The 18,071-nt window shown below is 42.3% G+C and overlaps 1 protein-coding gene across 7 annotated transcripts in view; it reads right to left on the minus strand.

The window, feature by feature from the left end:
* The window catches only part of arhgap32b (Rho GTPase activating protein 32b), a 109,256-nt gene that overhangs the window by 37,747 nt on the left and 53,438 nt on the right, over positions 1–18,071 (minus strand). For 6 of the 7 annotated variants that reach the window (XM_034889615.1, XM_034889612.1, XM_034889611.1 and 3 more), the window contains 3 exons: positions 6,320–6,406; positions 2,830–2,967; positions 997–1,089 (listed from right to left, as the gene is read on the minus strand). In XM_034889615.1, the coding sequence (XP_034745506.1) occupies positions 997–1,089; positions 2,830–2,967; positions 6,320–6,406 (318 nt within the window). Of the gene's footprint in view, positions 1–996; positions 1,090–2,829; positions 2,968–6,319; positions 6,407–10,998; positions 11,593–18,071 lie in introns of those variants that run through there. The other variant, XM_034889616.1, reaches the window with a different exon arrangement.

Genomic DNA, 18,071 nt, shown 5'->3' on the forward strand with positions numbered 1-18,071 from the left:
ATTACCTCAGTAAACATTTTCCTGATGAGTTTATGGTCTCATTCACTAGTTTCAAGTATTTTCAATACAGCATAATGTTCATTTTGTAAATAATTGTCCCATTTATTTTAAAATAGACAAAGTAGGGGGTTGTTTTGGGCGTGGCTACGCTTAGTGGTGCTGACCATAGCCCTCTGTACAATAAAAAAAGATCCTGAACTTGTTTTTTGGTGTCCATGTTTTCATCTTAAATTCGGATCCTGTGTTTTCACTTCATCAAAGTTAATTCAGACCATTTTGCTCGCCTAACAATGTCTTTGATCAGCATTGGGTGGCACCTAGCCAACCAAGCTAGCTAGCATTAGCTGGTATAATAAGGGAAAGTCCGCCGATTTTCAACCAGCTCGATGTACGGCCGTACATGCAGATGAATGGCGCTAGGACCCGGAGGTGAGTGTTCACCCACCAGTGAATCTCCGCTGGATGACTCGCTTCAAAAGGGTTGAAAAACGGCAACTTTCCCTTTCTAGTGTTTAGTTATTGAATATAGCTATTGAAACCATAAACAACACAGGCTTGGCTGGGTCAACCTCCCCAGCCCCTCCACTCAAGTCTTCAAAATGGCAGCCCACAAACCAATGGATGACATCACTGATGCTTTGTCCATTCTTTTGACAGTCTTCGTTTGGAGCACGTCATTGTGATTTCTTTTAGATATTTCTGTTTGTTGCATTGCTAAAGTCTTTGAGGCTAAAGTCCATGGTAAAAGGACGTTACCGTGCAGCTTTGTAACTGGTAAACAATACTACAATACTTTTCCTTATTCACAATGTGCAGCAGTATCCCTGAAGGACTATTCCTTGCGTAGGTCAGACCATTAAAGGCAGAACTGATAAACATTACCTAATCTAAAGCGAAGCCTAAACCCTTTGGTAAAAAGGCTCACCGATCCCCTGAAAACATTTTGTTCTTTGGACTCGGTGTGCTCCTTACAGACACAGGCCAGTGCAGTCTCACCTCCATCCATGTGAGGGCAGGCCCACAGTTGATCTTGTTGTCAGCGATGGCCGAGAGCCGGGAGAGGTAAGCCAACAACATCTGGGAAACTGTCTAAAATGGTATAAAAACACACCAGCCAGTTAGAAACAGCACATTTACTTCAGATAGTACCACTCACTACTGCAATGATCCACGAATACAAACACATTGAATACTTAAATCTTATAATGGGTGGTGATAATGACCATTACAAGTCATCAGGTCCTTGTGTTATGTAAATGCAAATGGACTGCATGTACTGTATGTACGAAACATATTACAGGCACCATTCGCACACATTCATACACTGGTGGGAGACCTTCATCTTTAATGGGGCGGAGTTCGCAGCATGCATCTTAGCGAATTACATTATAATAATAATAATTAAAATAACATTTAAATTACAACAGATAAAGTTTAAATAATCAGGTAAAACAGACACAAGAAGATAGATACAGGTCACTTATCAAATCCTTAAACTGACTGACAGACCAATTTACTCTTGGTGCCGCATTCCAGGAATGAAAAACCAATCCCAACGTTAGATAGATATTCTCATCAGATAAACATTCACACACCAATGATGCAGTCCGGGGTTCAGTGACTTGCCCAAGGACACTTCGACATGGGACTGCCAGGGATCGTACCACCAGCCTTCCGATTGGTAGGTGGTTCTACACAGCCACACATACACGCATTTGAGTTAAAGATGACACTTACTGCAAGTTAACTGAGAAGCATGGGTCGATTGCAAGTTTAGGCTTTAGTAGCTGGACTCTCCCTTCTTTTATTGTGAACCTGCACACACATCACTGTTCCCTATTGGGAACTTTAGGCCAGCCTCAGCCTGCATTATTCAAACTGCTTGCAAATAACATTCAGGAAACAATAAATCCTGTAAAACACAGCTACTGGTGAAAGCGTGATGGAGTACTGCAGGCCACTCTCACACACTCACACACACAAACTTGTGGCACTATCTATGTGCGGACCAGTCATTGACACAATGAATTCCCTAGCCCCTTACCTTACCCATCACAACTAAATGCCTAACCCTAACACTTACCCTAACCTAATTCTAAAACCAAGTCTTAACTCTCAAACGGCCCTATAAACTTGTAGGGTGCAGCATTTTGGCCCCCAGCTGATCTCACAAGTATACTGGATTCACAATTTTTGGACCCCATGAATATAGTTACACACACACACACACACACACACACACACACACACACACACACACACACACACACACACACACACACACACACACACACACACACACACACACACACACACACACACACACACACACACACACACACACACACACACACACACACAAAACTGGTTTTACCCGTTTAGTTTGATACCTAACCTCTGCATTCCTTTTACAGTCTCAATCTGACCATGAAGGTTTCGTCTGGCTCAGACTACGTTTCACAGACGGGCTGAAGAAGGAACAACTGGCAAACTATCAAATGGTGCATTCCAAAGACAAAGGCCATGTGGATATCTAAGTGCAGTAAAGGGTTTCATCTAGAGAGCTGAAACCTTGTTATCCTGCAGCAAATGCTACCATTCATTTAATTCAGGGTCTGGCCAAGTACCGTTTGGTTTAGTGAGAGCAGAGAGAGATTAGAGAGAGATTTAATACTGCATACTATATGTGTGTATTAAGGTCTTACCTGGGGACAGGATTTATTTCACGTTAAAACTGTGAGGAAAATGGGATCCAGATCTGATAAAGCTCCATATTGGATTATTTTGCTTGTAAGAAAAAGTGGGTAGATGTGTACTGTCAGTACTTACCTCTGACTGGTCAGTCAGACTGTCCAATCGAGGCAGCTCAGGCAGCTGTGAGAAGCGTCGGTCATAGATGCAGAGGTGCAGGTGCTTGTCCAGGACACGGAAATCTTCATAGCCGCGTTTTACAATCCAACTTCGACCCTTTAGAACAACAGAAAGTAACATACTCATTGACTAAAGAGCTACATGTAAGAAATGTTCACATTCATTAAAGAATTTAAGGAGAAATTAAGGAAGTTTGGCCTTGCCTCTGTCACCTAGTGCTTGCTCTTGGTGGGAATTGTTGGGTTTCTGTAAATAACATCACAGAGTACGGTCTAGACCTGCTCTGTTATGAAAAGCGCTGTGAGATAACCATTGTGATTTACCTGCTGTCATATCATTATCTGGTGTACCAAACCAAAGCAGGCTACATGGGTGGTCTTGTGTGGTGAAAAATAGACATCAATCAATTTGTTGCCAGTAGGGTTGGGTCTTTTTTTTTTTTTTTTTGAATAGCGGAACTAAAACGATACTTTTAAAACGATACTTAAAAAAAAAAAAAAAACTAGATGGCAGACAGTTTTACAGGACTTTAAAAACATAAAATTAAAAACGAATTTTGGAAACAATTCCAAGTTGGAACTGGTTCTCAATGCCCAATCCTATTTACAACACTGAATGTACCATGAGCTTACAGGGTGCAATTGAACGCACCATCTATGTGTTATTTTTTTCTGCCACAATGGCAGTGGCTAGTGATCATGGTGCAGCTGGTCTTCTCTGTGTCTTTAGTTGCAGACTGTTGGACGTCCCGCTGCATTTTAAGTGTTTAAGCCAGCTACTAGCTGATGGTAGGCTAACATTACCTGCTGCCAAGTGTAATATTACTTAGCATCACATGCAGTGATCTCTTTTGTCCGTTTCAGTGCACCAGAGAGCAGCGGAGTGCATCAAAGTGTCGATTATGGCACAGAAATCTGCAGACTCCTGGACCGAAGTCCAGGAGTCACCAATTGTCCATCTTGGCTCTAGGTTTTGGTACCCAAACCTAGTTGCCAGTAGTTGATAACTACAACTGACTTTGTGGATAACATAACAAGAAGAGCCAGCAGCCCAGAGGCTTAAAGAAAAGCAAACTGAAACCTTTATCACCCAACACTGCTGTGACACTTCTGTTTTTGTCCCCACAGACAGACATTCTTCTTTTTGTGCTGCTGCAAAATATCAATCAAGTCACCTATGGACTTGTATACTTTGATATTGCAAATGTCTTGACAAACACACGAACAGCTTACTCAGCCCTTCCTAGTAAAATCCAGTGACTAAATCAGTGCAGAGGCAAACCTAGAGAATTTTGCCCTCAATCACCACATTAAATGTAACTTTTTCTTTTTAAATCTAAGAGTTCTTCCATGGATTTGTAGTTTCTTTTTCATCTAGGATGACGGGGCTGCAAACCTCAAAACCTACTGAGAGAGACTAGTGGTGGAAAAAGTCTTTTGCTTTAATTTGGCCAGGAAAATCCATCTGTACTGAGGCCAGGGTTTATGTGACTGGGACTGCAGTGCACCACTCAGCCCACTCATTCTACTGCTGTTTTAAAAGTGCTGGCTGGTAGAGACACGCTGGGGGGGCTTGGGGAACTCTTTATGCTGTCCTGCCCCACTTTAAGACGCTGCTTCTATCCCCCCCCCCCCCCTTACCACCCTCCCATTCTGGGTCTGTGGACCAATCTCACTGTGCTGTGCTACTTTCTCTGTTTAAAGATCTGAAGCCAAGTATTTGCCAGTTTTCCCCCTTTTCAAATAGAACTAGTGTAGATTTAGCAGTTTTCCGACAGCATTTCCAAGTACACAGCCACATACTTGTGGGGCATTGCCAAGGTTGTGCAAACGGAATATGATCTGTAGAGGGAAATGCGTGAAACCAGAATCAGAAATGTTACTGGAGGCGGCTTAGGAAAAGCTTCTGAACAGCTGGTGTGCATGTGTGTACTACCTTAAGGCTATGCTCAATTCCAGGAAAATAATACTTTTTTGCAAAACCGGATGATGTACTCATAAATAATTTAGCTGTTTAGTATACCATCCTCCTTAAAGGGATACTTCAGCAATTAGCATTAAGCTTTGTGTCAGTATAAACCCGATAGTATTTTCGAATGACTGTGCCCTGTGTGTGTTCCCTCCCTCATGTCCCCCTGACACCGGAGATCTCTGTATTGTGTGTCTGGAAAAAAACTACAGATGTCCGATCTGACCCGCAAGTGTCCGATCATACAACAAACTGGATCCACATCTAACTTCAACAAACTCCCTAAACCAGTTCAGAGACTGTTCATCACTCCAAGCGCTAATGCAACCATTGCGTTAGCTGAACTTTACAGAGCCTATAATGTGTGTGCACTAAATGTAGCCTGTTTCATATGGCATTTTTATATAATGTTTTTATATATTTTAAATGTGTAACACCACTTGGGTCACAGGGAAACGTTTTGTGTTCATGGTTGAAATGACAACAACACAATGGAGTTGAATGCCTCACTGTCTATGTCTGTAAACAGTAGGCGTGGCCTGGGAGTGGACTCTTTGAGCAGCAAACAAGTGCGTTCTGGGACTTGGTGTATTTCAAACCACATAAGCCAAAAACACATTTTTCTCGGCCTAGAAGCTACCCAATTTAAAAAAAGAAAAATCACATTAGTGACTACATAGGAGACCCAATTTAAAGATACATTAATATTTCAAATAGTGAAATATCCCTTTAATTATTTTTTATTTAGACCAACTTCAAAGCCAACCTTTTCCTACACTATCAATACTGGCAATGTCACCAAGTAAGGAATGCTAAGCTAGCTATAAGAAGAAGCTCAGCATGGACACAGCAGAGAATGGTACATGGTGGATGCCGCCACCACTAACTGTCAATGAATGATTTTTTTTTTTTATAGTGATGCAGACACGTCTAAACAATGCAACCAATGCAGTTAAATCCCCTCAAAAAAAATTCAGCCACAGTAATATGCAGAAACATTTGTATGATACGTTGTAAAAGCTTAAGGTTTAAAGAATTGACACACTAAGGCCCTTTCTATCCGACATTGTTCAGAATCTCTCAACCATCCTGGCATTCATCCACAACTCTTTCCAATACAGTTCTAAATTCCCACATGACTTTGCTTTCTAAAAGAACAAGTTAGGTACTTCAGAAATGTCTGAATTTGAGCCAGCACACAGGGAGGACTGCGCTGGAAATCTGAACGGGTTGCACTGAACCATCATTTGTGGGTTGGAAATCACTTCTGACAAGTTTTTAGTGGAAGGCATGAATACATTTTGACAAATGTGTGTGTGTGTGTGTGTGTGTATGTGTGTATGTGTGTGTGTGAAGTGCACTCAGTGTGGGAGATTGTGTACTATAATTATATTTCAGTGTATGCATGCTGTGGGAGGTTAGGTATGTACAGTATCTGTACTTCTGTATTACTGCGCCATCAAGCGCAGTGGAGTCTTACCTGGCAGTAAATATTAACTAAGTACACCAGCTCCTTGGACTCATAGCCGTTCCGTGTCACTTCACACTGTTCGTCCCCCAGGGACAACTGAAAGACATTTTAAGAAAAGAAAAAAGAAGGTTAAATCAGAAATTACATCCAAAATTTCTTTTCTAACCTCATGGGTGACTGCCCACATATTTATGATATGAACAACAGGAAAGAAGCCTGACACAGGGGGCGCTAGCACAGCTAGCATCTGCTTAGTAGAGCACACTTTACACAATTATATGGTCAGCGGTGTTCAGGAAGACGGCTTCATCTTTACCACCTCTTTATTTTGTGTTTTCTAAGAAGCAGACCTCAGCAGATTCATTTGTATTATCATATATATATATATATATATATATATATATATATATATATATATATATATATATAATAAGTACAAAACCAACAACACATATTACAGTTAAATAAAACTTAGTCTCGAGGGTCTGGCTAGTCCACACAGCATTCTTTAAATTTTATCTCGAAGCTTTTTAAGTGTTATTTTTTTGATCTGCTCTAGCTTTTAGAACATTTTAGACACAGATATGATAATAATAATAAATGATGTGAAAAAAAGCTGGAAAACTACCACAAAAGACACACAAACCCAATACAAAGAGATGCCAAATGACAATAGAGACCCAAAACAACCCAAAGGAAACAAAAAGGACAAAAAGAAACACAACACTACTACATAGAGACACAAACTGTATGGGGCACATTTTCTTGACGAATGGTGCCTACACCCCCCACCCAAATACATGCACCTAGGTCTTCCACAAAGCTAGAGAAAACACTGCATGAACCTTCGAGATATACACCCCTGGGGTATGAACTTGAGGAAGAGTACTGGATGGTCTACATCAGGGGATCCTAGTAAAATCAAATCCCCAGTCCACCTGCCATTTAATCAGTACATTTTCCTATTAGGACCTTTCCCACAAAGCAGTCCCTTATGTTCTCTTATGCCACTAACAACAACTATCATCAGTTAATCACATTCTTTCACATTTTAAATAGTAGACTGCACACAATCAATTATGCAAAATATTCCTCATATCCTTATATTATTGGGCCCCAGGTGGTACTCAATTTAATAAGCTTAAAAGATAAATACACGGGCGGCCTCCCATGTAGGTCCAGCATGGTCCGGGTTGGAATCCTGATAAGTGAAGTGCTATGGATATTTCAATGACATATATCCAAAATGTTCTGGTCTGTAAAAAACAGTGGAAAAAGCAATGCAAACAGAAGCAAAGCTGTACAGGACCTGGAAAGCTTCTGTAATGGGAGGTTAGGGATCGTTAAGTTTCATGCCTCTCTCATAACGATATGCATAACAAAACACTATGCATACATAATGAGTGGAAACGTCCTTTTGGCAGAGTTCTGTCTATTGAGCTCATAACACCAGAAGACATTATGTAGCACATAACCTAGCCAGGTGGGGTGAGGTCTGTGCCTATCAGCAAGTAGGTCCAGGTTGTGGGGAGTCTGCATCAGAAAACAATGGTAATATTGTTCAATGCCACAGAAACTGGGCCTGGCGGTCCCTGGCAACCCGGATTGGCATTCTCAGTGTCTATCTGAGACCGTGCTGCTCTCGGTTTCAGGGCTCCTTAAGTACATCTCAGTCAGCTCTCACGTTATAGTTTTTCTATTGCTTTAATTTTTTAATGTTAAATCTGCATCTGTTTGTTCAAGAACCGGGCAATATGGAGAAAGTAAAATATCACCATATTTTTTGACAAAATACCTAAATGTCGACATTACAGCGATAATGAAGTGTTGACTATTGGTGCCGTCATAAAATATTCACACAATGAGAGTGAATAAAGGCAAATAGAAATGACGTCACTCACTACTGTAATGCAGCCTTTCAAACAAGGAAAAGACAACGATATCCAACATTTAAGACAATATCTAGTCTCACATATCAACATTATATGGATATACTGCACAGACCTAGTTTGTTCAGACAAAAGGAACTTGTTCCTTTCAACAGCCAGCCTACAAACAGACTGGAGGTGTTTATGCGCTCCAAGGTCTACTAAACAGATATTGTCAAAGCAATGCCATGGTGCCAGTGAGCGTACAAAAACACATGGAAGTGTTTTTGTACCCATTAAAGAGAGCTTGATTTAAAGACCGTTGTTAATGGAAGAGCAGCGCTAAATAGAGCTTTCATAGAACAACAGTGCCCTTTTCTGTGGCTGTGGCTCTTTTCAGAGACACAAACTAGAATGACAGCAAATGACCTAATTACCTCTGTGTTGTTCAGTACCAGCACTGAGCTACACAGACATGTTTTGCACTCTCTTGACAGAGAAGAGGGTAAAAGCAATAAAAACAAACTTTAGAAGTGACCCCATGAAGGCAGATATTTAAGTATTTACTGGAATGATTTAAGGGTTTGAGCCTGTATTTCAGAGGAAAAGGACAGCTGCTCGATGATCAACTGTGACTGAGGAGACAAGAGTAATAGTTGTGAAGGACTGGGATCACTAATGTTGCATCAAACTACAACTGTTTTATTACATAATGTAGCAAACCTTACAGCTGTCCTGTAAAAAGCACAACAAAAGTGTTTGACATGGTCCTTATCGGAAATGTTTTAGCAATGACTGCTTATACCGCTTCAGCTTCTGAATGTATTCAGCCCCACGTCCACGCACATGGGCTGCCGTGAAGTTTTAGCATTGTAATATTGTTTGTTGATAAACTGATTTGTATCTACACCAGATTCTATCGTGTTGGATGGGTGGTGTGTGCCTGAATGGGATGATTCTTTACGTGCAACTGTACGTACACACCAGCACCAACACAAGCTTCTAAAGTTACCGGAAGTCATTCATTTTCAACGGAAGCCGGCCTCTCTCAGCTACCAGGAGCGGCAAATCTGTCAACGTCCCATGACATGGTGCTCTTTGGGTGCATTCATTTAGACCTTAGTGGTCCCCTAATACGGTATCTGAAGTCTCTTTTATATAGACCTTAGTGGTCCTTAATGCTGTACCTGAAGTCTCTTTTACATAGACCTTAGTGGTCCCTTAATACTATATCTGACGTCTATTTTAAATAGACCTTAGTGGGCCCCTAATACGGTATTTAAATGCCATGGGAGCTTTAATGCTAATTAAGCGAAATATGAAAGAAAACTAAATGTACAGCAAAATTAAGCTGATGAAACAGTTATGCTAATGTATGTAGATAGCCAAAAGTTGAGAAAAACTGGGGTAAGAATTAAAAGTCAGAGCCTTTGAATTGGGAGCAGTATTTGAGATTTCGGTCTCCACAGACTGATATTTGATCTGTAGAGACTGAGACCTGACACACCTCCCAGCGAGCAACACACATCTAAACAGACAAACACTCGTTTAGCTACTGCATTGTCACTTCCAGATACACAACTCCCCAATAAACCTTCAACACAGCCTCCAGAGGGGGACATGACGTTACTTTCCCTACACATTAACAAAGTTCTCGGCAGAGCTTTACCTCAGCCGTCTACACCTGATAGAACTCATAGTATACGTATGACCATGTACACACATGTACACACATGTACACCTCCACTCTTTTGAGGAATTTCGGATGTAAACACTTGCCATATTGTATGTATAAAATGTAATTAGATGTATTTAGACTCAAAGTCTTGTCCAAACTTACTACTGTACATTTGTTGAAAAAGCCTTAATAATTAATTAAAGATGCCATTTACTGCATAAGCAAGCTAGTTAGCTACACTGAAATCAGCTCTAAAACCATTTTGAAGTACTTGCGGAGACATTATTTTAAGGGGACTATAAGACACTAGACAGAAAGTGCTTCTGCTTTTAGCGAGACGTTTATCCAAATGACAACTTATGATGAGATCCAGAGCCCGATCCTGTGGCCCCAAACTGAGTGGCCTGCTAGACAGGTTGTCAAGCGTTCTGGGCTTGTTTTCTACAGGGCATGAAACACACCACATTAGAATTTGTTTTCTATCCAACCTGCCCTAGCACACATTGTCCCCGTGGTCCCAGCAGGAAAGAAGGGCTGCAATCTCGCCAGTCCTGGCCACATTGGAATTGTATAACTATACACACACACCAATACATAACAGAAGGAACAGGTTGTCTGTCACAAAATATATTACTAAATACTAAAGAATTAGCTGTTCTGGGAGTACCGGTTCAAACTTTAAATTGTGGTTACAATAGAAAGTCAATACAACTACCCCAACACAGATCACTGTGACAACTAGAGAAATCACTGGAATTCTAAAACTATAACTTTCTCCCTGTCCTCAGGTTGTGTATGGTCAGACTGGAAAAAAATACACATCTCTGGATGGTCTGTGCTTCCTTTTGTTTCCCTCTTAAGACCAGGCTCATTACAGTCCCAAGTGCAAGACGAACCCCATCCATGGTGGACATTTTCCACAGAGAGACAAAAGGACAACTGCACTGTCCTAACAAAAGGTTTCAGCAGAGGTGAAACGGCTTAATCCAACCGCCGTATTTGGGACACAAGCTATTCTGATGAGTCCTGCAGGCACTCAAGGACAAGGGGGAACCACTGCTCCGATTGCCACGGAGCAGCAGCAGGGGAAATAAAAGAAACAAACCAAACAGCAGTCAAAGACAGACAACCTTTGTACTCACAGCACTTTAAGTCTGGTTTTCTCTCCTTAGTTTCTACGCTTTCCTTCCCTTCGTGCCCGGCGTGCAGCTTCACGCTCAGAGTTCGCCCCTCCTTTACACTCCAGCACCTGTCCCCAGTCTCTAGTTCTCTGTGCAAGTGTGTGGGAGAATGTACATCCCCTCCTGCAGAGTCCTGTTTCGCCGGTCCAGAGCTAACTTCCCCTCAGCAGGACGTAAATGTCAGCTCTCCACTTTCTTTCACATACAGTGTAAGCTCTCCCAGTGTGGAATTAAAAGACAGGGGGGGCAGGAGGCAACAATATTAGCAGGGACGGTGGTGGTGGTGGTGGATAAGAGGTGGTGATTATGTGGTGGATTCCTCTAAAGAATCGCTTTCCCCTCCTCCATTTTGCTCCCATCCTGATTTTCTCATCTTCTTTCTCTTGGCTTCTTTTCTCTGATAGCTGGCACCCAACAGAACTTTTTCACCCAGTTTTGGATCAGTAGCAGGATATAATGGCAGAGAAGGACCAGACACCCCCCCCTCTGCCCCACAAAAAAAAGGGAAAGAAAGCTATTTTCCTTCAGCCTCGTTCTTCTGCCGACCTCACGGTCTGCTTTCTCTGTCCCTCCGCCACATGCTATTCTCTCCTTTTTCCCCTCCTCTCTCCTGTCTGACATGCTAGGTCCCCCCCCCCCCCCCCCCCCCCCCTCTCTGGTTGGTACGTTCCCAGGACAAAGAGCCAGGATGGAGGGAGCGAGCAAAAAGCAGCAGAGGAGAGGGCAGGAGGTAACAAAAAGAAGAGGGGGGTTAACTCGCGGGAGAGCAGTTTTCTTTCCTTCCACATGTGCAGCCTTTTCTCTGCCGTACCTTTGCGGTGGCATTTCATTGAAATTGGTCAATTGAGGAAGTAAGGAAATCTGCAGTTCTAGCAAGTAGACAATTAATAGCTAGGTTAAAGGAAATCTACGCATTACACCCCTAAGTCAATGTCAATGACTGATGCTTAGCAAATGCAGCAAAGAAAATGGGAAGCTACTTTAACTCTAGGCGACCAAACTCTGCATTTAAAAATCCTCCCCAGAATAACAACCGAGCGAGGTAGCGCGCAGTCTACCACACTTGCGAAGTAGAAATAGAGTCACCAAAAATACAACCTTAACCTCCCGTCTGCTAAACGACCTGCTCTCAGGTTGCAGCCAAATATCTCAAAAACAATAAAATGGGAAAAGAAAAGTGAAGGTTGCATCAGCTGTGATGACTTCATATATGCCATCCACACATGAGATGGATTAAAAAGACCTATTGCTGGAATGGAGGACGGAAATCCCAGCCAACAGACAGAGCCTCACTGACGAGGACAGCCAAGAGAGGCCACAAGGATACAGTAACATGTGCTTTCTGTGTGTGTGTGTGTGTGTGTGTGTGTGTGTGTGTGTGTGTGTGTGTTTAGTACCTATACATGCACTAATGGAGAGAGAGCAGAGCTGACCATAGAAAGGCACCCCGAGCAGTTGGGGGTTCGGTGCCTTGCTCAAGAGCATCTTTGCAGTGAACTGGCACCTCTCCAGCTACAAGTCCACCAACATACTTGGGTCCGTATGGGGACTTGAACCAGCACCCTACTGACTGAGCCTACTCCCTACTCACTTTTAATTGCAACCATGATCCCTAACACGAGTGATCCAAACCTCCAACCTGGTCCTCTAACCACACCTGCTTCCAAAACATTTACAGCGGAAGTGAAGCAATATGTTAATTTGTTAACAGTGAGCGCTGAGCTGTAATTGTAGTCCCCCATTCCTGAAAAAGCCGTGTCCAAGATGGGTTAGCCGGGATGTGTGGTTGGACTGGCTGTGGACTGGGCATAAAATCATTCCCTACTACAAGTCAGCGTTATGAATATCAAGTGATAATCCAAAGATGACCCAGTTCATTTAGCTGTCCGCTCTGCTGTGCCACTGAAAGGTCGGACTGATTTATCACCAATCACGTGTTGAGGTCAGATGTTTTCCAGGAAATGTTGCCACAGCCCAAGTTTCAGCCTCAAATGTGTAATGCAAAACTCTCATCAAATTACATCATTATTTTATACGAAGATGCACCAGGAAGGATGAATCACTTTTACTGTACTGAATTATTTGTAGACATGGCAGTTATAGCAACCCAGGAGTATGTCACTTTATATGCAGGGAGTCTAAAACTTAGACAGAAAAGACTACGAGTCTACTATCATGTCCTGCTATACTAAGGCACAGCAGTGCTTTCAGTGAATATGAACATCAGCATGCGAACATGTTTGAAGTTTCCAAAGAAACAATTCACACATCCAACAATTCTACTGGAAAATATCCCAAACTTCAAAAAAAGGACAATCCCGCACTCTGCTCTCGCTCCAGCATCACCATTTATTAAATGAAGCTGAATGTCATATGTTTTGCAGTCATTGGTTCATAAACCAAAGTGATGGACAAATTCAAACTTTGACCAGATGATGGATGACGAGAAGTGCGAGGATCACTGAAGTGAATACAATTTATCCTGAGGGCAACACTAATGCCTGAACCAAATCTGATGGCAATCCATCCAATAGTTACTGAGGCATTACACGTCATGGTGGCGGAGAGAAGATGTCAGGGGAACACCATAGCCAGTCCGATACGATGTCTGGCAACCATGAATCTCTGCAAAAAATATAGTGGAAAACAATTTAATTCTCTTTCACTCTGGTGGACCGTTGGTCCAACAGACAGCCAATTACATCCCTTCATTAGCCAGTTAAGTAACCCTAGTACTGTTCCTGCAGGGACTAAATCCATTTTTCAAGCATTCCTACATTTTGAGACATTTATGAGCAGAGACTATTTATCTTTTAAAAGAAAATACCAACATTATCTTGAACCCAAGATACCATGTAACAACGTTCCTCTGTGCTTTCAATACATTTCCTATGAGTCTCCCGTTTCTTTGTTGCAACTGTAATGGAGTAAGAGCTCGGGTCAGGCCATCTCAGCTCTACAGACCCAAACCATATGCTAACTGCTAAGCAGTAAACAGTTTCGAGGTCTCAAAAGAAGACTGCTACAATGATCAGGATACAAAACCGCCGCAGGCCCTGGGAGCAGAACTGTGCTCCCTGAGTTGTGATGCAAATTTGTCTTTTGGATTTAACCTTTGACGGTCAAACAATTGTTAGACAAGAGAACGTGAGGACTTTGGACTTGGTGAAAGATAATTATAAAGAGGGGCTCCACATGGGTTCAAGCCTCTCATTAATCTTCTCATCATCACCTCATTAAGTTTGAAGAAAATAGAACGCTGCTGTGATTGAAAATAATGGCTGCTCTCCCATGACACTATTTTTTTACGCTTTGATTTTTTTGTTAGTACTTCAGAGCTAAGGGAGGTGTGTGAAGGAGCTATATCTTAAATCTCTGCTAAAGCTATAAGGATGAATCTAGTAAGGGGCCGAGGAGTGCAATGGGATTTAAACACAAAGGGAGATTGCTGTAACGGGATGAGATCATGACTTGGATCCTTCCTTCTCATTAATTTCATCCATAATTAACAAAATGACAGAATGCATGATTGTTTTGGCCTTGGGTTTCATACACACCTGTCATAAAACATCTAAAAGCAAAAACCAGAAGGGGGGGGACCCTGGGACAATCTCTTGTTAAATCAGGGACTGCGCTCTTGTGTCAGTTTAGGGGCCCTTGACACAGAACCGTGTGGGAACAACTGTGTTAAATAATATAGGAAAACGTTACTATATAGTGATGTATGAAGCTAATTGGACTCTGTTAAAGGTGTCTCAAAATTTCAGTTTTACAGAATGACATGAACGCGGTACAACAAAAACATGGAAAAATCTCAATGTCAAGAGGATAATGCCATTTTTTCTTTTTTTAAGATAATTTTTTGGGCTTCTCCCCTTTTAATCTTTGACAGGACAGCTAGTTGAGAAAGGGGGAAGACACGCACAAAACCGTCACAGGTCAGATTTGAACCCTGGACCTTTGCGTTGAGGTATAAACCTCTCAGTACATGTGTGCTTGCTCTACCACTGAGCCTACCTGGCCACCATAATTGTCTGACGTCATTTCAAGGAGGCCAGAAAGGGGTAAGGCGTTCCAAGCTCCTGGAGTAAAGCAGTAACTCCAGCAGCCAGCCTAACAGTTAAATGTTCCCATGTCCCAGGTATTTCCCTGCTGGAGGCCCCTCGAGGCAGGTACCAGAGGGAGAGGACGGGTTGTTAAGTGTGAAGGTGGAAGGGGAAATAAATCAGTCTAGTGGACCTGCAAATGCCATAACAAGAGAGATCCATATGGGACTGAGTTTGTTTCTTGTTGACTGGCTGAATGCAACAGTCAATCAAATCTGATCCAATCCCTCACAAACTATCCTGATTAGGCGGATTAGCAGAGCTCTTGACCGTTAAAGTCTTAAATAAACTTGAAGAGCACTCAGAGAGCGCAGACCATCTCACAATGTTAATGCAGTGTGAACTTTCCCACTGGTGAAGTACTTTCTCCAATTATTCTGACATGAATGCAGCACAAGTACCCCATCTTGCAATGTTAACAAAATTGAAAATGAATTTAAAAATGTTTTTTGTTTCCGTCCTGTGATTTGGACTCGCTCCAAAATGTAATGGGCTCTTCCGTGGCACATGCCACGACCTTCCACCAAATCTGAATGCAAATCAGACCAGGTGTTTTTCTGTAATCCTGCCAACAGACAAACTAACCGACAAACATAACCTCCTAGTGGAGGTAATAATACTTCAAGATTTCTTTTCCCTGAACTTGATTTTTTTCAGGCACTTTTAATTTTGCAAACAATTTTTTACCCCAACAGGCCTTTTATACTATTCCAATGAAATTGACTGTTAGGTTGGACCATATGCACCCTATAACTGGGGCGAGTTGATGCTTTGTGACGAGCCATTAACGCTGTCAAAATTAGCTGAAAAAGTTTTGAAGCATACATAACATGATACCTACTTGATACAGTAGGCATGACATTTTAATGTTTTGTATGCCATTTGGGATCAGTCCAGTTCCTCAACAGCCTACTGGATTTCATTTGTCCGTTATATCAAACTGCAGCAGCATAATCATGAAAGAATTATGTGCGACAATTAAAATAACTTAAAAATACAAGAATAAAATTGAATTATAGTATTGATTAAATATACTCGAAGTGGATTTCATTTTATTTTTTAACCCTTCTTGTTGTCTTCCAATAGTGACCATGAGAGAAACAATGAAAAAGGTTGCGTGTGTGTGTGTGTGTGTGTGTGTGTACACTCTCTGGCAGGTCTTTTGTTTCCTCTAACAAGGGCAGAATGAGTCCAACCGTTACATCATCCTCTGCTCACAAGGAGTGGAAAGAGCTCCTCTGAATGGACACGTGATAGAGGGGGTAAGCGGGCCATGGTTCGGAGTTTGCTTCATCCAGACAAACACACGAGCCTGAACAATTCTACAGCTACAACTAATCCAACGTCGGGGTTGAACGTTGTCGTGAATATCCTGCAGTTTGTCGACCCCGGGCCTTTAAAAGGCAAGCCTGTCTGGGTTGTGTGCTGCCCGGCGCGGTCTTCAGTGTAGTGCTGCGGGTGACGGATCGTGTCCCCCTGGGGGAGGGAATCCATCTCTATGCATCTCTCCTGGGGGTGAGTGGGCAGTGGGAGCATATTGTGTCACGATGCTCAGCTAGCAGGGCGGATGCAGGCAGGTAAGTGATGAAGGGATGGATAGAATGGTGGATGGGTAGGAGTGCAGACAAAATGATGAGCAGATCCCCTCCCCCTCCAGACTTCACCGTTTTCTGTCACGTCAGAGTCTGAAGGTAGGAGTAGCCTAGACACGTCAACCATACAGCAACACACAGTGAGCTGGACTAAAGAGCGGCGTCAATCTTTATCACATGCATGAGTGAATGCACGCATAGAGCCCACTGCTTTCATTCCCCCGCACACTAACATCATGGCCTTTGTAAGTGCATGCACCGTTGTTTAGATGAGAGAGGGGAGGGGGGCACTCCTTCACAGCTGTTAAACTCAGATTGATTGCCGCCATTATTGTCAGAGGCTGGATCCTCCGCCCTTCCTTCGTCTTTGTCTCACACACACACACACACACACACACACACACACGCAGTTATTAACCTACACTTCCGAATGGTTGTCTTATAGCCAAAAATTAAATGATGTGTGATGTCTCATGCCACTTAGCACACTCCATGTTTACTCTTAATCTATATCTGAGAATCGGCACAATTTGCATATAGCAGTTTGTCTGGTAATAACACTCCTGTCGCAAGATTGTATTCACATCAATTGCAATGGTACATTATAGTTCCTGTGTACACAGCCATTAGATGGCTGGCCTCTGGCTGCGTGTGAGGAGAGAGAGAGCTTTTGTGTCGGAGGGCTGGCTGTCTGGCTGTGACCCTAGCACCACGGTAGAAGCCCTGTAAACATAATGAACTTGATTATAACCTAGATCTGCTATGCTGGTTGTGTCTGAAACCTTTCAGTTACTTATACATGTAAAGTAAGGGACCATCTAACAATAATCTGCTAAATATATTCAAGGTGATGCCTTTTGTCTAGACAACAGTTCAAAACCCAAAGGCATTCACTACATATACAATTATATGTAATTATGAAAACTTTACTTAAAGGCTGCAATCTGCAACAGTAGGCATTCAAAAATGTGATGAATCAAAGAAGTAAAGGTCTTTAAAGTCCCCCCCACCGCCCCAACATATGTATCAAATTGTATCATGCTCTCTCTCTCTCCAGTACAGACTGTAGTTCGAGCAACAGCCCACAAGCCAGCCAAAAACTTTGATGAACTAGGAGATAAGCATGTAGATGAAGATGGAGGGACGTTTACCATAACTTACACTTACTAACCACATTGGCATGATAAAAAGCTGGTGAGAAAATTGCCAACGTATGCTTTGGAAAATGATTTGTGTCTGCTGGTATGTGCAGGTGGTAAAGTGATGAGCAGAGCTCAGAGACACAATCCTCTTTCAGCAGATGAATGTGAAAACAAAAACACATTCATCAGTCTGC

This window comes from Etheostoma cragini, chromosome 13, assembly GCF_013103735.1.
Source record: "Etheostoma cragini isolate CJK2018 chromosome 13, CSU_Ecrag_1.0, whole genome shotgun sequence".
NCBI lineage: Eukaryota > Metazoa > Chordata > Actinopteri > Perciformes > Percidae > Etheostoma > Etheostoma cragini.